The following is a 23,899-nucleotide window of genomic DNA, read 5'->3' as shown; positions in this document are numbered from 1 at the left end:
TTATTTTGATCAAAATTATGTTAACTAAATACCCTTATTATTACTACCTTCATGCAATTTTTGCAATATATTTTTTTACTTTTTTATTCCAGGATATTTGTTTTGTGCTTTGTTTTTGGTTTTCTCTGTGTAAAGGTCATGTGTTCATATGCAATTACATTTTGCATGCACATTAATTTACTTTTTCTGCTCAGACCCAGTTTCTCATTTGTTTCATTGTGCATTCTGTGCATATAAGGGTGTGACCGCCCTGTTTCTGAGTTGGAAAATCCATCCTGTCTGGCCTATACTATTACTGGTGGTTCAGTCCCTCTGTCCTTGTTCACATTTACGTCACTTGACAAGTGGAAAGGTTTTAAATACAAGAGTTAGGACTGTCCCACAAGGGTTGCCGTGACGTGGCGGGATGGCTTCTACATTATTTTGATCAAAATTATGTTAACTAAATACCCTTATTATTACTACCTTCATGCAATTTTTGCAATATATTTTTTTACTTTTTTATTCCAGGATATTTGTTTTGTGCTTTGTTTTTGGTTTTCTCTGTGTAAAGGTCATGTGTTCATATGCAATTACATTTCGCATGCACATTAATTTACTTTTTCTGCTCAGACCCAGTTTCTCATTTGTTTCATTGTGCATTCTGTGCATATAAGGGTGTGACCGCCCTGTTTCTGAGTTGGAAAATCCATCCTGTCTGGCCTATACTATTACTGGTGGTTCAGTCCCTCTGTCCTTGTTCACATTTACGTCACTTGACAAGTGGAAAGGTTTTAAATACAAGAGTTAGGACTGTCCCACAAGGGTTGCCGTGACGTGGCGGGATGGCTTCTACATTATTTTGATCAAAATTATGTTAACTAAATACCCTTATTATTACTACCTTCATGCAATTTTTGCAATATATTTTTTTACTTTTTTATTCCAGGATATTTGTTTTGTGCTTTGTTTTTGGTTTTCTCTGTGTAAAGGTCATGTGTTCATATGCAATTACATTTTGCATGCACATTAATTTACTTTTTCTGCTCAGACCCAGTTTCTCATTTGTTTCATTGTGCATTCTGTGCATATAAGGGTGTGACCGCCCTGTTTCTGAGTTGGAAAATCCATCCTGTCTGGCCTATACTATTACTGGTGGTTCAGTCCCTCTGTCCTTGTTCACATTTACGTCACTTGACAAGTGGAAAGGTTTTAAATACAAGAGTTAGGACTGTCCCACAAGGGTTGCCGTGACGTGGCGGGATGGCTTCTACATTATTTTGATCAAAATTATGTTAACTAAATACCCTTATTATTACTACCTTCATGCAATTTTTGCAATATATTTTTTTACTTTTTTATTCCAGGATATTTGTTTTGTGCTTTGTTTTTGGTTTTCACTGTATATGTTGTGTAGTATGAGTGTATTAATATGCTCAAATACCAAGTCTCTCTCCGGGACACAGCACCATTCTGCTCATCTTAATGACGTCATCTCTCTGCAGACTTTTCGGGTCACACTGCGCTCTGCGTGACAGGCAAGTGGCTTGTACAACGCAAGCCTACAGAATGACAGAAGGAGCCTCCATAGGCTTACATTGTAAGAGAGACTTCCGGCTCACGCATAGAGTGAGTCAGTTAGTCTGATGAGAGGTCACATCACTGATAAGAGGATCAGGACGGCACTGAATACTGGAGGAGGGGGCGGTAGGTGAGTAGATCAATACACTACAATATGTGCACATATACACAGAATTAATGGGGAAAAAATGTGAATGGGAGTGCTTCTTTAACCCCTTCACGACCCATGACGCCTACGTAGGCGTCATGAAAAGTCGTGCCCAAACGACCTATGACGCCTACTTAGGCGTCATGCTATAAATAGCCCCCCTGCGGGTCGGGTGACCGGGGTCATTGAAAGGTCACCCGACCCGCACACAGAGGACACTCTACAGTTAATCCCAGGGGGCGTGGCTTAGCCCCCACGTGCCTACGATCGCTCTGATTGGCTGTTAAAAGTGAAACAGCCAATCAGAGCGATTTGTAATATTTCACCAATGAAATTTGGTGAAATATTACAATCCAGCCATGGCCGATGCTGCAATAGCATCGGACATGGCTGGACACCAACACCCGACCCCCCCACACACCAACTGGCGGGACCGATCGGCCCCCGCCACCGATGGACGGCGGCGATCGGTCGCCGCCGTCATCATCTGCTCCCCCTCCCCTTCCTATCGCTCCCTCCCACCTTCCGATCCCCCGGGACCTCCGATCGTGCTCCCGGTGTCCCGCCGTGGCTCCCGGCGTCCGAATCATGGGCGCCGCCATCTTGCAAAATGGCGGGCGCATGCGCAGTGCGCCTGCCATTGTCCAAGATGGCGGCGCCCATGAATTTGCCGGTTGCCCGTTCATTTTTCATTTTGATCACTGTGATACACTCTCACAGTGATCAAAATGAAAAAAAAAGTAAATACACCCCCCTTTTATCACCCCCATAGCCAGGCGCAAATAATAAAATAAAAAAAATTGGGCTGGAATTGGGGCTAGGGCTGGAATTGGGGCTAGGGCTGGAATTGGGGCTAGGGCTGGAATTGGGGCTAGGGCTGGAATTGGGGCTAGGGCTGGAATTAGGGTTAGGGCTGGAATTAGGGTTAGGGCTGGAATTAGGGTTAGGGCTGGAATTAGGGTTAGGGCTGGAATTAGGGTTAGGGCTGGAATTAGGGTTAGGGCTGGAATTAGGGTTAGGGCTGGAATTAGGGTTAGGGTTAGGCTTGTAGTTAGGGTTAGAGTTGGGATTAGGGTTAGGGGTGTGTTGGCGTTAGGGTTGTGTTGGGGTTAGAGTTGGAGTTAGAATTGAGGGGTTTCCACTGTTTAGGCACATCACGGGGTCTCCGAACGCGACATGGCGCCACGATTTATTCCAGCCAATTTTGCGTTCAAAATGTCAAACAGCACTCTCTGCATTCCGAGCCCCTACGTGTGCCCAAACAGTGGTTTACCCCCATATATGGGGTATCAGCGTACTCAGGAAAAATTGCACAACAACTTTGGGAGTCTAATTTCTCCTGTTACCCTTGGGAAAATAAAAACTTGGGGGCTAAAAAAATGATTTTTGTGAAAAAAATGATTTTTTTTGTTTTCACGGCTCTGAGTTATAAACTTGGGTGAAGCACTTGGGGGTTCAAAGTGCTCATCAAACATCTAGATAAGTTCCTTGGGGGGTCTCGTTTCCAAAATGGGGTCACTTGTGGGGGGTTTCCACTGTTTCCACATCAGGGGCTCTGCAAACGTAACATGACTCCCGCAGACCATTCCATCAAGTCGGTATTTCAAAACGTCGCTACTTCCCTTCCGAGCCCCGACGTGTGCCCAAACAGTGGTCCCTCCCCACATATTGTGTACCAGCGTACTCAGGACAAACTGGACAATAACTTTTGGGGTCAAATTTCTCCAGTTACTACTGTGAAAATAAAGGATAGCGGGTGCATCTAGATAACTTCCTTAGGGGGTCTAGTTTCCAAAATGGGGTGATATGTGGGGGAGCTCCAAAGTGTAGGCAGACAGGGCCTCTCCAAACACGACATGGTGTCCACTAACGATTGGAGCTAATTTTCCATTCAAAAAGTCAAATGGTGCTCCTTCCCTTCGGGACCCTGCCGTGTGCCCAAACAGTGGTTTATGACCACATATGAGGTATCTGTGCACTCAGGAGAAATTGCCCAACAAATTTTAGGATCCACTTTATCCCATTGCCCATGTGAAAATGAAAAAACTGAGGCTAAAAGAAAATTTGTGTGAAAAAAAAGTCCTTTTTTTTTTTTAACGGACCAATTTGTGAAGCACCTGGCGGTTCAAAGTGCTCACTATGCATCTAAATAAGTTCCTTGGAGGGTCTAGTTTCTAAAATGGGGTCACTTGTGGGGGAGATCCAATGTTTAGGCACACAGGAGCTGTCCAAACGCGACATGGCAACCGCTAAAAATTCCAGCATATTTTCCATTCAAAAAGTCAAATGGCGCTCCTTCCCTTCTGAGCCCTGCCGTGCGCCCAAACAGTGATTTATGACCACATATGAGGTATCGGTGTACTCAGGAGAAATTGCCCAACAAAGTTTAGGATCCATTTTATCCTGTTGCCCATGTGAAAAATGAAAAAATTGATGCTAAAAGAAAATTTTTATTGGAAAAATTAAAATGTTCATTTTTTCCTTCCACATTGCTTTAGTTGCTGTGAAGCACCTGAAGGGTTAATAATCTTCTTGAATGTAGTTTTGAGTAGCTTGAGGGGTGCAGTTTTTAGAATGGTGTCAGTTTTGGGTATTTTCTGCCATATAGATCCCTCAAAGTGACTTCAAATGTGAGGTGGTCCCTAAAAAAAATGGTTTTGTAAATTTTGTTGTAAAAATGAGAAATCGCTGGTCAACTTTTAACCCTTATAACTTCCCAACAAAAAAAAAAATTTGTTTCCAAAATTGTGCTGATGTAAAGTAGACATGTGGGAAATGTTATTTATTAACTATTTTGTGTGACATAACTCTCTGGTTTAACGGATTAAAAATTCAAAATGTGAAAATTGTGAAATTTTCAAAATTTTTGCCAAATTTCCGTTTTTTTCACAAATAAATGCAAACATTATTGACCTAAGTTTACCACTAACATGAAGCCAAATATGTCACGAAAAAACAGTCTCAGAATCGCTAGGATCCGTTGAAGCGTTCCTGAGTTATTACCTCATAAAGGGACACTGGTCAATATTGCCAAAAATGGCCAGGTCATGAAGGGGTTAAACAGAAGCGGATCTCTAGGACCTGCGACACCCATCAGATCACACTGCATTGGACCGTCCCCCGGGTGAGTATAATAAAACATATTTTTGTTATCTTGCAGGTCGGACGGGGGCTTATCTACAGCATTATAGAATGCTGTAGATAAGCCCTGAAAGGCAATGGCCATATCTTATAGCGGTCAAAACAGGTGACAGGTTCCCTTTAAGGCTACGTGCACACGTTGAGTAAATGAATGCAGACATTTCTGCACCATTTCTGCATCTCTTGGCAGGAAAACTTCTGCTGCAAAAACGCGAGTTGTTTTTTTTGTCTGATTTGAGTGAGGTCAATGGTGAAAAACGCAGGCTAAAAAGCACAGAGAATTGACAAATCCGCAGGTCAAAAATATGCAACGTGTGAATAACACTTCAGGTTTCTCATTCACTTTGATGGCATCAGGATTGCTTCAGGTTTTGCTAGCAAATCTGCATGGAAAAACTGCAACGTGTGCAGAAGCCCTAACCTTACATACTGTCAATTCTACTCAATGGGTTGTTTGTCTAATTTAGGGTAGGAAAGGAGCAAGAGACTCTTAAGACGTGCTACTTTACCCAAGAGATGAGGATCCTGAACAGGATTAACTCCAACTTCCTCAAAGGGGTTCTCCAGCCTTAGGGTACAAGTCTACACTCACTCTGTGCGCTGTAAGGATTCTCCGGTGGCGGGAGCGAGCGGTCATGTGACATCAACCATGTGATTTGCATACTTCCAGCCACATTCCGACTAGATTGTGTCTGGCTTCGCTAAATACAGCTGCATTGAGCACGGCCGCGCACATCTAGTCGGCACGTGACCGAATTTACACAAATCACATGCTTACAGTCATGCGGAGGCACCGGAGAATCCTCATAGTGCACATGCAGTGAGGATTCACAAATCTGTAGTCACATAGAGCAGACTTGTACCCTAAGGCCGGACAACCCCTTTAACATTGTATATGAGAAATGTCTGATCGAGTGCACTATTAGGAGATGAACAAAATCTGAAAAAAAGGGAACCTTACAACAAGTAATTTGAATAATTAGCCCAAATGAATACCTAGAGACCAGTAAATTAGATGCAATAAAATATAACAAAAGGCACATAATGTGCATTGAAATGCTGTAATGACAGATAATAACCAGATTTGGCGTTAAAGGGAATCTGTCACCTCATTTTTGGACTATGAGATGCGGCCACCGCCATCAGGGGCTTATCTACAGCATTCTGTAATGCTCTAGATAAGCCCCCAATGCAACCTGAAAGATAAGAAAAACGAGTTAGATTATTCTCACCTGGGGGCGGTCCGGGTCCGATGGGTGTTGCGGTCCGGCACCTCCCATCTTCGTGCAATGACGTCCTCTTCCTTACTTCGGCTCCTGCGCAGGCGTACTTTATCTGACCTGTTGAGGGCAGAGTATAGTACTGCAGTGCGCAGGCGCTGGGAAAGGTCAGAGAGGTCAGGCGCCTGCGCACTGCAGTACTTTACTCTGCCCTCAACAGGGCAGATAAAGAAGGTCTGCACAGGAGCCGCGGCAGAAGTAAGGAGGAGGACTTCATCACTAGAAGATGGGAGGTGCCGGACCGGACCGCAACACCCACCGCACCCCCCCCGGTGAGTATAATCTAAGGCTACTTTCACACATCAGGTTTTTTTCCGACAGGCAGGATCCGGCTATTTGTTAAAAAACCGGAGACGACTAAAGCTGCCGCTAGATCCGGTTTTCGCTCATTGAATTGCATTAGCACAGGATTGTGCCGCATGGCCTTCCGTTTCTTGCCGATTTTTCATTCCGGCATCTGGAAAAAACGTCTCTAGTAACATTTTTTGTCTGCGGCGAAAAACCGGACAGCGCCAAATTTAGTTTTTTTGCTATAATGGAAGCCTATGGGTGCCGGAATGCGCCAAATCTGGAAAAAAGAAGGATCCGGCAAACGGATCCGGTTTAAGTCTGCGCATGCTCGGATACAATTGGCCAAACCCCAGGAAACAGATATAAACCGATCAGGTTTTTGTAAAAAGAGCCAGATCCTGCCTGTCGGAAAAAACCTGATGTGTGAAAGTAGCCTAACTTGTTTTTCTTATCTTTCAGGTTACATCGGGGGCTTATGTACAACATTCCAGAATGCTGTAGAAAAGCCCCTGATGGCGGTGGCCGCAGCTTATATGTCGAAAATGGGGTGACAGATTCCCTTTAAGGAACAGAGAATGTAAAAATATAACTTACCTCGACCTCTGGAGGAACTCCGACCTCTAGGAGCCCCTACTACTGTTCCCCCTCCTCCACCACTGCCCCTCCCCATGAGGCGCAGCACAGCAGCACTATTAACGGACATTGAGAAGTTTCTCTGTTGAAATAGAAAAACAAAAAATAAGTTAGAACATCAAAATACAAAACCATTATAGGGAAACAACATCAGCATGTGCAATCATCAGATAATTTAATCATCAGCAAAATTCTACTATATTTTATTTGTGTTGATGGTTTAAAGGGAACCTGTCAGCTTAAAATGTTGGGCAACTAATCATTATGGGAAGCAAGGTACAAAGCAGGAGCCCAGCAGATTGCTATATGGAGTGCTTTTTAGAAAACTTTCAGCTAAGATCTTTGGCACGGTGTAGGGTGGTGGGGACAGATCTTTGGCACGGTGTAGGGTGGTGGGGACAGATCTTTGGCACGGTGTAGGGTGGTGGGGACAGATCTTTGGCACGGTGTAGGGTGGTGGGGACAGATCTTTGGCACGGTGTAGGGTGGTGGGGACAGATCTTTGGCACGGTGTAGGGTGGTGGGGACAGATCTTTGGCACGATGTAGGGTGGTGGGGACAGATCTTTGGCACGATGTAGGGTGGTGGGGACAGATCTTTGGCACGATGTAGGGTGGTGGGGACAGATCTTTGGCACGATGTAGGGTGGTGGGGACAGATCTTTGGCACGATGTAGGGTGGTGGGGACAGATCTTTGGCACGATGTAGGGTGGTGGGGACAGATCTTTGGCACGATGTAGGGTGGTGGGGACAGATCTTTGGCACGATGTAGGGTGGTGGGGACAGATCTTTGGCACGATGTAGGGTGGTGGGGACAGATCTTTGGCACGATGTAGGGTGGTGGGGACAGATCTTTGGCACGATGTAGGGTGGTGGGGACAGATCTTTGGCACGATGTAGGGTGGTGGGGACAGATCTTTGGCACGATGTAGGGTGGTGGGGACAGATCTTTGGCACGATGTAGGGTGGTGGGGACAGATCTTTGGCACGATGTAGGGTGGTGGGGACAGATCTTTGGCACAGTGTAGGATGGTGGGGACAGATCTTTGGCAAGTTGTAGGGTGCCAACTAGATAACACCTTTAGTGAACACCATAAAAAAATAAATAAAAAACAAGGCAAAAAAAACAACGCTTTATCATCATACCACCGAACAAAAGGTGGAATAAAAAGCATTCAAAAAGATCAATATAAATAAACATAGTACAGCTGAAACGTCATTTTGTCCCGCAAAAAAAACAAGCCGCCATACAGATCCATCAACGGAAAAATAAAAAAGTAATAGCTCTCAGAATAAAGCAATGCAAAAATTATTTTTTCTATAAAATAGTTTTAATTGTATAAAAGCGCCAAAACATAAAAAACGTTATAAATGTGATATCGCTGTAATCATACTGACCCGAAAAATAAAACTGCCTTATCAATTTTACCACACGCGGAACGACATTTCTGAAGCGATGACAGCTCGCTTAACTTATGGGTGTATGCCTCCAGAAGCACAGGCTGAGCATAGCACACTGGCGGCTACAGCGAGAGCTTCCAATTTTCACTCGGCAACATTCATTGCTGCTTGTTTCTGGAAAATACCCATGGAGTCAAAATTGTCACTACACCTGTAGATAAATTCCCCAAGGGGTATAGTTTCCTAAATGGGGTCACTTGAAAGGGGATTCTGCTCTTCTAGCAATTAGGGGCTCTGTATATGGAGTCTGCAAACTGTTCTAGGAAAATCTGCACTCCAGGAGGCAAATAGCGCTCCGTCCCTCTCGAGTCTCTCCGTATGGCTAAGCAGTACTGTACAGTCACATATGGGGTATTGCCATATTCAGTAGAAATTGTTCCACAAATTTTGGTGACATTTTTACCCACTTATGTGAAAATGTTAAATCTGGAGCTAAAACTAAATTTAAGGCTGTATGCCCACGTAAGCTTTTTTTGCGTTTTTTCCATGCAAAAACGCCTAGAAACGCATACATTAAGCATCCCATTCTTATAATGCATTCTGCAATTTTTGTGCACATGATGCATTTTTTTTGCGGAAAAAAAACGCATTGCGGGAAAAAAATGCAGCATGTTCATTAGTTTTGTGGAAAAAAAATGCATTTCCAACTATATTCTATGAGAATGTGGATGCTCCGGAAAAAAACGCGTAAAAAAAATGCGCGCAAATAAAAAAAAAGCGTTTTTCCTTGGAAGGAGTCCGGTTTTTAGTCAGGAATTTTCAACATACGTGGGCACATACATTTTTACCACTAAGGCTAATTTATTCTTTCTTCACCGCTCAGTGGTATAAAACTCTAGAGGCACATGTGTCAATAGGATCACTGCACTACTAGATGATTTGGAAAATTGCTAAATTTTCCAAATTTTCGTCAGATTTCCGTGTTTTTCACAAATAAACGCAAGTCATACCGAAGAAATTTTGCCACTATCAAGAAGTACAATATGTCACGAAAAACAGTCTCAGAATCCACAGGATCCGTTGAAGCGTTCCAGAGTTATAACTTCATAAAGTGACAGTGGTCAGAATTGCAAAAATTGGCCCGGTCATTAACGTGCAAACGACCCTCGGGGGTAAAGGGGTTAAACAAAAGTCTTGTTTTTGCATTATAATGCGCTCGTTCACAAGTCTCATTGTCCTGCAACATCTCAATGAAACCAGCTTTGAAATTGGCGACCTATAGCCATATTGTCTTGATTTGGCCCCATCAGATTATTATTTCTAAGAATTTCAAAAAATTATTGAAAAAACAAACATTTACAAGGAGGTAATGGATGCTGTGGAGTCAGAACAGAACAACAGTCTCACAATACAGGCTCAAAATTACTTTTTGATCGATGCATCAAATTTATATATCAGTACCACGGTGTGTCTACATTTTATTATTTTATTACTTTACATTGTTATTGCATACTGTATTCTGAGCAATAAAAGTATATTGTGTTTCTCTGAATATAAGACAGGGCCTTTTATTATTTTTTGCTCCGAAAAATGAATTAGGGCTTATTTTCAGGGGATGTCTTTTTTCCCCCCCATGAACAACAATCCACATTTATTCTTGGACAAAAAATCTATCTAAAGTTAAGGTACTGTCACACTAAGCGATATCGCTAGCAATATCGCTATAACTTGTGACGTTATAGCGATATTGGTAGCGATATCGCTGTGTCTGATACTTACCAACGACCGGCTCCCCCTGCTGGTTATCGCTGATCGCGGGAGAACGTTCAGGACCGCTTCTCCTCGTCAGCTTCCTGTGGAGAGACAAGCGACGAGCCGGGCGGGAGGACGTCAGGATCGCCTAGTGTGACACGTAAGTAGTGACCCCCGTCCCCAGCGATGTCGCTGGTGAGATCTGCCTGTGTGGCAGCTCGCTAGCGACCACTTAGCAATGTACCAGCGATCCTGACCGCGTCATATCGCTGGTCGGGATCACTGGTACATCGCTAAGTGTGACAGTACCTTTATTCAAATATAATCATTTCATCTCATTCTGGAACATAAATATAACTAGTATCACTAAGATCATTCTGTCCCCATACATGTGTATTTGGCAGCACATCCCTTGTTTACACCAGGCAATGTGCTAACGAGAACAATGGCCCTGGTTAATTCTAGAACGGCATTGTGCAGGACAGTCTTAATGAATGGGGCTGCTGGAGTGAGACAACCTAATTCATTAAAGGGAACCTGTCACGTCGTTTTTCCGCAATAAGCTGCGGCCACTGCCTTTCGGGCTTATCTACAGCATTATATAATACAGTAGATAAGGCCTGTTTCACATTTCCGTTTGTTGCCATCAGTCAAAATCCACCATTTTGCAAAAAAAAATGGATCCACCATTTTTTTGGCGGATCCGTTTTTTTTGCCCCCATTGACTTGCATTAGCGGCGGATTTTGATGGATGGTCATCCGTTGGATCCGTTTTTTGACGGATCCACCATAATTTTGGCGTCCGCTGACTTGAGTTGACAGACAATGAAACGTTTTTTGGCTGCGTCAAAATAGCAGATAGCAACGGATCCGTCGCTATCTGCCATTCGTTATAATGGTCGCCTATGGGCAGCGGATCCGTTGCCAACCGTTTTTTCACGTAATCCGGCAACAGATCCGCTTTTTGACACTGAGCATGCCCGAAAGAATTTTCTTGCCAGAAATCTCTCTCTCTCTCCTTTTCCAGAGTCCAAAAACGGATACTGTGACATCTGCTTGTGGCAAAACAGAAACAGATCCGTTTTTTCACACTCTGGCGGATTTGGACTGACGTAAAAAAACTGAAGTGTGATTGTGAAACAGGCCTAAATCCCCGATTTAACCTGAAAGATAAGAAAAATCAGTTTTATTATACTCACCGGAGGGCGGTCCGGTACGATGGGCGTCGCAGGTCTTCATGCGATGTCGTCATCCTCGTCACTTTGTGTCGCGGCTCCTGCGCAGGCATACTGATCTGCCGTGTTGAGGGCAGAGAAAAGTACTGCAATGCGCAGGGAAAGGTCAGGGAGGCCCTTGCGCCTGCGCACTGCAGTACTTTTCTCTGCCCTCAACAAGGCAGATCAGTATGCCTGCGCAGGAGCCGCGACATAAAGCAAGGAAGATGACGACATTGCAAGAAGATGGGAGGCACTGGACCCGGACCTGCGATGCCCATCGAACCGCACTGCACCCCCCGGGTGAGTATAATAAAACTGATTTTTCTTATCTATCAGGTTAGATCGGGGGCTTATCTACAGCATTATAGAATGCTGTAGATAAGCCCCGAAAGGCAGTGGCCGCAGCTTATTGCGGAAAAACGACGTGATAGGTTCCCTTTAAAAGGCACACCACTTAATTAGGAATCCTACAAGTTCTGTGCACCTCTAGCAGAAAGGTACATACAAATGTATATACACTGCACATACATAGACATGTATATGGACACTCACACAGCACATACACTTGTATACACGCACTGCACATGCCAGCCTGTCTCCCCCTCAGCTCTAGACTCCTGCAGATAAGATACCTTTGGTGCCAACATGGTTAGGCCTGTTTCACACTTCCGTTTTTTCAAATCCGTCAAAATCCGTTGGTTTCCGTAAAAAAACGGATCCGCCATTTTTTTTCAGGATCCGTTTTTTTGTCCCATAGACTTCCATTAGCGGTTACCGCGGATCCGTCAAAAAAACGGATCCGTTTTGAAAAAACCGGATCCGTTTACATCAGTTTCCGTCAAAAAAACGGAAACGGATCCGTTTGGCGGACACAAAAACGGAAGTGTGAAACAGGCCTTACAGGACCATGTCGCCAGCAAAGGTTCTTAAGTGGTTTTAACCTTGAAATAGAAGTGCAGGAGAGTGTGAGCCCCATGAAATTGTCCAGTTTGCTCTCTCGTCCGACTGACCTGCATACCAGCCTGTCTCCTGTTCATTTCTTCTAGACTCCTGCAGATAAAAGACCTTTGGTGACATCATGTTCACCTGACTGTGTTGTAACCAAAAGGTCCTTAAGTAGTCTTAACCCCTTAAGGACCAAGCCACTTTGTAGGTTAATGACCAGGCCTTAATTTTGAAGTCTAACCAGTCACTTTATGTGGTTATAATAACTCTGGAACGCTTCAACGTATCCCACTGTTTCTAAGAGAGATTGTTTTTTCGTGACATATTGTACTTTTATGACAGTAGTAAAGTTTCTTCAAAATTTCTTGTGTTTATTTGTGAAAAAAAATGTAAATTTGGAAAAAATGTTGAAAATTTCATAATTTTCCAACTTAAATATCACATGTCTACGTTACTTCAGCACAAATTTTTGAAAAAAAATTTTTGTTAGGAAGTTATATGGGTTAAAATTTGACCAGCAATTTCTAATTTTTTCAACAAAATTTATAAAACCATTTTGTTTTAGGGACCACCTCACATTTAAGTCACTTTGAGGAGTCAATATGACAGAAAATACCCAAAAGTGACACCATTTTAAAAACTGCACCCTTCAAGGTGCTCAAAACCGCATTCAAAAAGTTTATTAACCCTTCAGGTGCTTCAAAAGAATTGTAGCAATGTGGAAGAAAAATCAATTTAAATACTCAAGGGTCTCAAGACAAATCATATAACATACCCTAAAACTAATATTTTATTAATAAAAAACCCACCAGGGTCACACCACAAGTGAACACAGAAAACAAGACAAAAAAAGTGTCCAAAAAATACAAAACACATAAAATTGTGGGGAATATCCTAGGAGTCCCTATTAATGTCTCCTGTTATCACCTTCCTAACCGCGGAGGTTGGCACCCTAGGGGGAACGTCGTGGCGCCCCCGCTCAACGGTGGCTGTCCCAAGGGGCCCTATTGTACCCTGGCACCACTAATGAAGGATATTCCCCACAATTTTATGTGTTTTGTATTTTTTGGACACTTTTTTGTCTTGTTTTCTGTGTTCACTTGTGGTGTGACCCTGGTGGGTTTTTTATTAATAAAATATTAGTTTTAGGGTATGTTATATGATTTAGCAATGTGGAAGGAAAAATTAACATTTAATTTTTTTTTTTTCACAAAAATTTTTACTTCGGACACAATTTTTGTTTTATTTTGTCAAGGATCAGGAGAAAAAGAACCACAATATTTGTTGTGCAATTTCTCATGAGTACAACGATACCCCATGTGTGGAGGAAGACCACTCTTTAGGTGCACAGCAGGGCTCGGAAGGGAAGGAGCACCATTTGAGGTTTTGAACGTAAAATTGGATGGAATCGAGAGCGGACGCCATGTCACGTTTGGAGAGCCCCTGATGTACCTAAAGAGTGGAAACCCCACAAGTGACCCCATTTTGGAAACTAGATCCCCCAAGGAACTTATCTGGCTGTGTGGTTCACAGAAGTTTATAACGTAGAGCCATGAAAATAAAAAAGCATCATTTTTCAACAAAAACGATCTTTTAGCCCCAAATTTTTTATTTTCTCAAAGGTAACAGGAAAAATTTGACTACAAAAGTGGTGCAATTTGTCCAGATTACGTTGATACGCCATATGTGGGGGTAAACCACTGTTTGGGCGCATGGCAGAGCTCAGAAGGGAAGGAGCGCCGTTTTACCTTTTCAATGCAAAATTGGCTGGAATTGAGATCAGACGCCATGTCGCGTTTGGAGAGTCCCTGATGTGCCTAAACAGTGGAAACCCCCCCCCCCCACAAGTGACACCATTTTGGAAACTAGACCCCCCCCCAGGAACTTATTTAGATATGTGGCGAGAACTTTGCACCTCCAAGTGCTTCACAGAAGTCTATAGCGTAGAGCCGTGAAAATAAAAAATAATTTTTTCCACAAAAATGATCTTTTTGCCCCCAATTTTTTATTTTCCCAAAAGTAACAGGAGAAACTGGACCCTAAAAGTTGTTGTAGAATTTGTCCTGAGTACGCGGATACCCCATATGTGGGGGTAAACCACTGATTGCCTTACTGCGATCTTTGGGAGGCAGAATTAACAAATCCACAAAAGGTGAAGAATTGGTTTTATGTTTTACACCGTTCCTCGTTTGGTATAAGTGATTAGGCGACTTTATTCTTCGGGTCGGTGCAATTATAGAGATACCACATTTATATCTCTTTTTTGTGTTTAGCTTCTGTCACACACTAAAAGACGCTTTTTTTTAAGAAGTTTTTGCTTCTCCATATTTTGAGAGCTATAATTTTTCCATATTTCGGCCCACAGAGTCATGTGAGGGCTTGTTTTTTGCGGGATGAGTTGACGTTTTTATTGGTACCATTTTCGGGTACATGACATTTTTTGATCGCTTTCTATTCTGATTTTTGTGGAGGCAGAATGAACAAAAAAAAAAGCAATTCAGGAATTGTTTTTTTCTTCTCCGTTCCGCATGTGGTAAAATTGGTAAGGCAGCTTTATTCTTCGCGTCACTACGAATACATCTATGCCACATTTATATGCTTTTTATATGTTTTGGCGCTTTTACACAATAAAAACTTTTTCTATTTTAGGATTCCTTTATTCTCAGTGCTTTAACTTTTATTTTTCCGCTGATGGAGCTGTATGGTGGCTTGCTTTTTGTGGGACAAGATGGCTGTTACAGAACCACTCAGCACCCAGAATATGTTGTGCAGTTATATGTATATATAATAGGTTCCATGATGGCTGCTATCAAATCCTCTTTTGTTTTGTTGCTGGCGATCAGCCCTCGGGCTTCCACCAGATCTTTTAATGTAGTCCTCTTTAACTTCTGGTAGTTGTTTTCCATTCATTCCTTTCCTCCTGTAGAAGGGGTATCATATCCCGCCGCTGCCACCAGTGTAACGGGGTCTACCAAGCTGGGGTACCTCTTTCAGTACCAACCCGTGTTTTCGGAGGTCCGCTCTGCGTTGGCTGGAGTCTGAATGAATGACGCTGGCTGGAATTCCTCTGAGTGCATGGGCGCATATAAAAGATCACTGCTTCTCCATGTATTTCCAGTCTGACAACACTTTACTCACAGGACACAGAATATATCACACAGATAGAGGGCCGGCCAATAGACAAGCGTCAGGCCAGACATGCATTACAAAAGCCGCAGGTGGCCGAAGTCTGCGGAGGTTTACTGTGGGAATTACAAAGGTGGGGGGAGGGCGGACACTGCTGATACATTAGGGACATGCATCTCACATGGAACCTATTATATATACACATATAACTGCACAACATATTCTGGGTGCTGAGTGGTTTTGTAACAATGGCGTTTTCAGTGATATTTTTATTACCATTCGTCTTTTTGATCGCGGTTTATTCCACTTTTTCGAATTGGTATGATAATAAAGTATAATTTGCTACTTTTGTGTTTTTTAACGGCGCTCACTTAAGGGGTTAACTAGTGTGATATTTTTATAGATCGGATTTTTACGGACGCGCCGATACCAAGCGTGTACTTTGTTTATTTAATTTTTCACATAAAAATGTGTATTTATTAGTGGATTTTTTAATTATTATTTTTATTATTTTTTTTTTTTTAAGTTTTTTTTTACCTAGTAACTTTATTTTTACTTTTTCTTTTTACTTTGATTGCAGGTATAATACACTAGCTATGAACCCGTTCTACGCCCGGGTGGCGAGCATTTTAATTGGTATATGGTCTCCCATCCTGGTATGTGCTGCCACCCTCCTATCCTGATACGCATGGCACCCCTCTTTCCTATCCTGGTATGCATGGTACCCTCACTCCCCCCCCCAATCCTGGTATGCACGGCACCCCATTCTTCATCCTGGTATGCATGGTCCCATCACTCCTCAATCCTGGCATGCATGGTACTCCCTCATCCCCATCCTGGTATGCATGGTCCCCTCACCCCCTATCCTGGTATGCATGGTCCCCTCACCCCCTATCCTGGTATGCATGGTCCCCTCACCCCCTATCCTGGTATGCATGGTACCCCTCACCCCCTATCCTGGTATGCATGGTACCCCTCACCCCCTATCCTGGTATGCATGGTACCCCTCATCCTGGTATGCATGGTACCCCTCATCCTGGTATGCATGGTACCCCTCATCCTGGTATGCATGGTACCCCTCATCCTGGTATGCATGGTACCCCTCATCCTGGTATGCATGGTACCCCTCATCCTGGTATGCATGGTACCCCTCATCCTGGTATGCATGGTACCCCTCATCCTGGTATGCATGGTACCCCTCATCCTGGTATGCATGGTACCCCTCATCCCCCAATCCTGGTATGCATGGTACCCTTCATCCCCCAATCCTGGTATGCATGGTACGCCCTCATCCCTATCCTGGTATGCATGGTCCCCTCACCCCCTATCCTGGTATGCATGGTACCCCTCATCCCCTAATCCTGGTATGCATGGTACCCCTCATCCCCTAATCCTGGTATGCATGGTGCCCCTCATCCCCTAATCCTGGTATGCATGGTTCTCTCACCCCCCCCCCTATCCTGGTATGCATGGTCCCCTCACCCACTATCCTGGTATGCATGGTATCCCTCAGCCCCCAATCCTGGTATGCATGGTACTCCCTCATCCCTATCCTGGTATGTATGACCCCCTATCCTGGTATGCATGGTACCCCTCATCCCCCAATCCTGGTATGCATGGTACGCCCTCATCCCTATCCTGGTATGCATGGTCCCCTCACCCCCTATCCTGGTATGGATGGTACCCCTCATCCCCTATCCTGGTATGCATGGTACCCCTCATCCCCCAATCCTGGTATGCATGGCACTCCCTCATCCCTATCATGGTATGTATGACCCCCTATCCTGGTATGCATGGTACCCCTCATCCCCCAATCCTGGTATGCATGGTACCCCTCATCCCCCAATCCTGGTATGCATGGTCCTCTCACCCCCCCATCCCGGTATGCATGGTACCCCTCATCCCCCAATCCTGGTGTCACGTGGACCGGTCCTGTGGGACACGACCTGCAGGCCGGTAACTAAAACAACAAGACAAGGGGGAAGGGGAAACAGTTACAACGGTGGCCCCTGCGATAGGAACGGGGACGTGGAGACCTCCTGCACTCCCCTGAGTCAGAGTCCCTAACACTCCTAACGTTCCCTATACAGGTTCCTCACCTGTCGCCGAGCCGGAACCTGTGACCCTAGCACACCCTACACCTATCCCTTGCTAGGGAGCTTGGTGGTGCAGGCACTGGCCCCACCGCTGTACTAATACACACCAGGGAAAAATACAAACAGGGAAACACTACTTAGCTTTGCTCTGTTGCTATTGCTCCCAGCAACAGATTCCACCACCAGAATGCAGCTTTCCTCCTGAATAGCTGCAACCAAGCTCTGTCAGAGCTGCAAGGAAATCCCCTGTGACTCCTTCCACACCAGGACTCTGTGCTGCAAGGAACTCTCTCTAGCTCCTTCCTCCACCAAGGATGGTTGGAAATGACCAGTATCACCAACAGTGATTGCAACACCTGACACTCTTTTATAGCAGAGCCAGAGCAATCACACCTGCTTTATAATCACATGCACTAAACTAAAGAAACCAGAGTGCAATGACCCTAACGGCCACCAGGGGCAAAACTAGAACTGAAACCACCACAGTGCAATGACCCTAAAGGCCACCGGGGGGCAAAACTATCTAAGCACCACAGCTTTAAGGAAAAAAAAAAGGTTACTAGTGCATTTCATCTGTCATGATCCAGCATGGATCATGACACCTGGTATGCATGGTCCTGTCATCCCCCAATCCTGGTATGCATGATCCCCTCACTCCTATTAAAACTACACACATACAGAAAAAAAAAAAAAACATTTAGGCTGAGTTCACACGTGGCGTTTTTTTCGCTTTTCCGCGGCGGTTTTAACCGCGCGATTTTGCCGTGAAAAATAAGCATCCCATGCATAACTATGGGATTCCGCAATGCTGTGCTAATGCTGCGGTTTTTACCGCGGCGGAATCGCTTTGCGGTAAAAACCGCAGCATGCTCATTAATTTTGCGGAATCGCGGCGATCCCGCACCCAATAGGAATGCATTGTTCCGCTTACTTCCCACATGTGGCTGTGCACACCATGCGGAAAGTAAGCAGAACATTTGCGGATAGTACCCACGGTCCGGAGGAGAGGAGACTGTCCTCCGGGCTTTGGGTACCATATCCCTGTAAAAAATAGAATTTAAAATAAAAAATATTGTCATTCTTACCTTCCGGCCTCCCGCGCAGCCTTCCCGCTTCTCTCCACGCTCTCGTTCCCAGTAATCCTTTGCGAAAATGCCCGCGATGACGTCCATTCTCGCGGGATCGCGAAGTCTCGCGGTCATCGCGAATGACCGCGAGACGTCACAATCCCGCGAGAACGGACGTTATCGCGGGCATTTTCGCAAAGGATTACTGGGAACGGCTGCGCAGGACGTCGGAAGGTAAGAATAACACCATTTTTTTTTTTACATTTTATCTTTTACTACTGATGCTGCATAGGCGGCCTCAGTAGTAAAAAGTTGGTCACACTTGTCAAACACTATGTTTGACGAGTGTGACCAACCTGTCAATCAGTTCTCCAAGCGATTCTACAGATCGCTTGGAAAACGCTAGCATTTTGCAAACTAAATACGCTTGCAAAATACTAGTTTTTCCACGGGAAAATCGCGGGAATTTAAAATGCGATTTTCACGCGGAATGGAATTCCGGAATTCTCGCGGTAATTTCTGCGAGAGTTCCGGTACGTGTGCACTTAGCCTTATACTCACCCTTCTTTCCTGTTCTCCAGCGCTGTCACCACGTTCTGCTGGAGGCCGGGGGAGGAGTCTGGCGCTGGAGTACGCGCATGCCCATAGTGCTGTCCGGCACAGGAATGGGGCAGGATCGCGATATGCGCATGCGCGATTCCGGCCGCACTCCTGCCCCAGTCTCCGGCCGAAGAGAAGCGCCGCGGCAACGCTCCTCCCGGTCAGGTAAGTATGTAAGTATGGCGTCGGAGATGGCGGTATGCAGAGTGTACGGTACCGCCATCTCCGGCGCCATACACACTCCTCACCGCTGGCTACCTCATTCTGTCTGGAGCCAGACTGCGCAGGCGCGTCGCGTTTGCGCAGTCTATACAGGCTTCGGACAGAGTGACGCTTACAGCGTTAATATTATAGATTGCAATGCTCCAGCATTGCAGTGCATTATACCTATGGTGAAAGTTTCTGACACCATGCTGTGAGCACGGTCTCAGAGGCTTTCCATAGCTTGATGACCACGGGTGGTCAAGACGATCCCGGGTCATCATGTCAATTATCGGGCCCAGTGATGACGTCGCGGGCATGCCGATCTGAAGGCAGAGGGAGCTCCTGCCCCTCAGTCCATCATGGTGCGGGAACTTAAACACGGCCATGACAGACTGTGTCCGTCAATGGACGTTAAGGGGTTAACCTCAGAATAGAAATGCTGGGGGCCCTTAAGAGAAAGGTGACCCTGGGTGATTGCCCAGTTTGACTACCGCTTACATCTTATTTTTTGATTATTTGTTTATTTGTAGTTTTGGGCACTAGAACATATTTAAAAAAAAAATCAACAATTTTCACAGTGCGGTAAAAAAGATCAGACAACTCTATTCTTTTGAGTCACAATGATTACAGCAATACCAGATTTAAATTCAGCTCTGAGAGCTTCTAATATACAGAAAAGAGAGTAATAAATACACATACGGTGACAGCAAAAATTATTCCAGTGATGATAGGAGCACTTGGAGCAGTGACCCCTAAGTTGGAAGAATGTCTACAACTGATCCCAGGAGCAACATCTGTGCTCTCTGTCCAGAAAAGCGCAATGCTGAGAACAACTAAAGCCCCCGTCACACATAGCGATCTCGCTAGCGAAATCGCTGCTGAGTCACAAGTTTTGTGACGCAACAGCGATCTCACCAGCAAGATCGCTGTGTGACACCTATCAGCGACCGGCTCCCCTGCCGGTTATCACTGATCGTTGTTGGAAAGCCCTGGACATTTTTTGATCGCTGGTCAGCACGCATCACTGCGTGTGACAGGCGGGATCACCAGCGATCAGCCCGCTGGTAACTAAGGTAAACGCAGGGGTTCTAAGCGGCGCGCTGCGCTTAGAAACCCTCTGTGTACCTTAGTTACCAGCGCGCTGATGCAGGTAGCTGGTAACCAAGGTACACATCGGGTTTCTAAGTGACGCGCGCTGCTTAGAAACCCGATGTGTACCTTAGTTACCAGCTCCCTGCATCAGCGCGATGGTAACGTACACAGTGACGCCGTGTGCTCGGCGTCGCTGGTGCTGATGGCTGGGTGAAGCTACCTGTTTGGCAGCTCACCAGCGATCATGTAGCGACTCACCAGCGATCCTGACAAGTTGATATCGTTGTCGGGATCGCTGGTGAGTCGCTATGTGTGACGGGGCCCTTAGATTCTGTGCAGAACCCTTAAACTCCAAGGCCTCTGGGTGAGGACCCGAGAAAAAAGTACATATGCATACATTTAAAAAAAAAAAAAAAAAAAAAAAAACACCACACAAGATGCTACACACAGCAGCTGGTGACTAGTTCACTCAGCTGTATCAACAAATATGAAATGCATTTCATTTTGGTGGATATTGTTGGATAAAGGGTTCAGGTTCTGAGAAATAATGTAGAAGAAAGCTAAAAATAAAACAACAAAGACGTAAATTAGAGAATGTAATAAGCTGCACTAAATACAAGTGTTTTTAGGGCACGCTTAAAATTGTTGATGTGAACTTACTAGATATTCTGAGGTTGCGCATTCCACAGAACTTGAGGAACACAAAAAAAATCATGCAAATGAGAATGAAAAATTCTGATTATGAAGGATGTTAGCATTAGATGCACTAGCAGAACGAAGAGCATGGTTAGAGTGGTAGACATAACAGAGGTATAGAACAGAGGCGACTTTTTTAGCGAGAGCATAAAGATCATACAGTACTCTGTAGTGGATGGACTACTAGTGCAATGACTGGGTCAGGGTGGAGGCATAAGTTTAGCAGCTGCACAGGAATACGAGCCTGCATTCAGAATAGGTTGGAGAGGAAAACTGATTAATGAGGATAAGACGAATCAGTAACAAGTTAAGGAATGATTTAGTCTATATGACCCTTACCTGCTCCTCCTCAGTAAATGGAACAAGTGCCAAAGGTAGTAGGGGGTCCTCTTTCAAAATAGGCAGAAACTCTTTGTCCAGAAGATCTGAAGGAACCTACAGAAAGAAAAATACTACTTAGGATTACGCATGCATAGACCTAACAACCAAATTACTGTCCAGTTACATTTAATAAAATGCTATGGGGAAATCTATCGCTGTGTTTGCGCCCAAAGGTTTGTCCAATTTGTGGCATTTCCTTGTCGTAAATGTGCGCACCAAATTTGTCAATGTTTTACCCCATAATTGTTAGTTCCTACTTCAAAACTGAACAATGACGAGAAAACGGGGAGTCATCATGGTTAGCCTCTTGGGATGAAATAAAACAATATTGTATTTCTATTCACAAAAAGGTTACATACTCTAGACAGGTCATCGTCCTCTTGCAAAGGTCAAGTACAATTGAAACATTTGCACACATATCAACATTTTGTGCCACATTTGACATATTGGTGCCCTTTCTGATCTATATATTCTCTGATTTCGGGTGGTGGGTTTGAAGTACTATAAAGATTGGGAGCAAATTAGTTTTGAGAAATGTGTGCCATTATCACATGGAGGACAGTTAATGATGATGACATCAATGGGAAAAATACAAATAAAATATTTTGACGCAAATTTACCAAATGAAAAGTCTAAATATTTTCTTTTTCTAAACTATGCACTTAATTACATGGTTTATCAGTGTGTCCTTCTACATTAATCTTATTTCAAGTGGAACAAAAAGTGCAAAGTTTCTACACATTAACAGTTATCGCCTATTTACGGGATAATCTGACAACTGCAAAAAGTATGGAAAGCCCCTATTCTCTTAGGCCATTTCAGAGCCACGTTCTGGGGGTCAGTGCCAGGGGCCCCAGCAGTCACTGATGAGATCCCTGTGAATTGCCTGCTGCATTTCATAGGAGAACCGTGATTTGACTATATACAGAAATTCTGTGATATTAAAGTATAAGAGATCGAACAATGGCAGGTTCAAGTCCCCTGTAGAGATAACAGAAAAAGTTTTTTTTATTATGAAAAAAAAAAAAAAAAACAGTTAGTGTTCAAAAAGGTTTATTTGATCAAATAAGAGTATTCAAACTGTATGTAAAAATCTGAAAAAAATGAAAAAGTTTAAACTGCAATTTCAGCAAACAAAAAATTCACTCCTAACATATTAAAAAAAAAAAACAGTGATGCGCGAATGTGCTCAGAGAACGTGTTTTCCTAGCATCTTCAGTGTGCTCGAAATATATGTTAGAGTCCACGAGGCTGCATGATTCGCAACACATCCCAAAAGCGCCTGTTTGTTAGGGCATCCCCCATGTGTTGAGGCTGTGTAACAGCCATGAATCATGCAGCTGTAGGAAATCAATCATATTATTCGAGCACGCTCAAGATTCTCAGATAACACAATATCGGAGCACGTTCACGCATCACTAGTAATGACACAATAATACTGACCTGAAAAATTATGCTGCCAGGACATTTTTATTGCAAAATGAATGCCGTAAAAGAAAAACTCACAAAAACAATAGCATAATTGTGTATTTTCATCCTGCAATTGTAATGCACTTGGAATTATTTTCCATTTTTTTTTAGTACATTTGAGAAAAAAAGAATGGTAATAATGAATTTTACAACCGTAAAAAAAAACAAAAAAAAAAACCTGACTTTTGGAGCATTGAGAGGAAAAAAGAAAAGCACGAAAAACAAAAACTGGCCAGGTCCATAAAGGGTTAAAATGCTAGAACACTGTATTCTGCAGACTCGGAAGACTGCCAGGTAAAATTAAGCTGATCATGTGGCTATTTTTCATTTTTACTGCAAGGGAGATTAGAAGGATTTCCAAACCATCAGGTGCTCAATTAAATTCTGCCGTAGTATTTTTCCATTCTTCTTCCTTTTCTGGTACCACTGGAAAAGTCAGAATAGCCCATGATGGAGAATTCTTTGCAGGCACAAGAGTAAACTCTGTCACATTTGTTCCAATCAGAGCTGATCTGGATTGTATTAGATCCAGGACCTATGACCTAAATCCTGGTCTCTGCAGATTAATAGAATACAAAATGCATGTATTTGTACCATAAAAAGCATCAGGAAGGATTAAAGCCCTTTATTAATGGGTTAATGAAGGTTACAGGCATCAAAATAATTACATTTCTCCCCACAAAATAAAGGTTATATTTTAGATATTTTAACATTTCTCAAAACGAAGTCTGTCAGATGCTCATTGACACTCAAATTGCCACATTTTCACTTGATACTTTAAAACATGTGTCCTTAGTAG

The 23,899-nt window shown here is 43.8% G+C and overlaps 1 protein-coding gene across 6 annotated transcripts in view; it reads right to left on the bottom strand.

The window, feature by feature from the left end:
• The window catches only part of GIGYF2 (GRB10 interacting GYF protein 2), a 270,607-nt gene that overhangs the window by 212,212 nt on the left and 34,496 nt on the right, over window positions 1-23,899 (bottom strand). For all 6 annotated transcript variants that reach the window (XM_073581241.1, XM_073581243.1, XM_073581238.1 and 3 more), the window contains exons 4-5: window positions 21,589-21,684; window positions 7,015-7,135 (exon numbers count right to left, since the gene is read on the bottom strand). In XM_073581241.1, coding sequence (XP_073437342.1) covers window positions 7,015-7,135; window positions 21,589-21,684 — 217 coding nt within the window. The remainder of the gene's footprint in view (window positions 1-7,014; window positions 7,136-21,588; window positions 21,685-23,899) is intronic.

The sequence above is a fragment of the Dendrobates tinctorius genome, unplaced genomic scaffold (genome assembly GCF_039654945.1).
Source record: "Dendrobates tinctorius isolate UK_male_01 unplaced genomic scaffold, ASM3965494v1 ptg000069l, whole genome shotgun sequence".
Classification (NCBI taxonomy): Eukaryota; Metazoa; Chordata; class Amphibia; order Anura; family Dendrobatidae; genus Dendrobates; species Dendrobates tinctorius.
The sequence above is the reverse complement of the archived record's forward strand: the minus strand, read 5'-3'. Positions and strand labels throughout refer to the sequence as shown.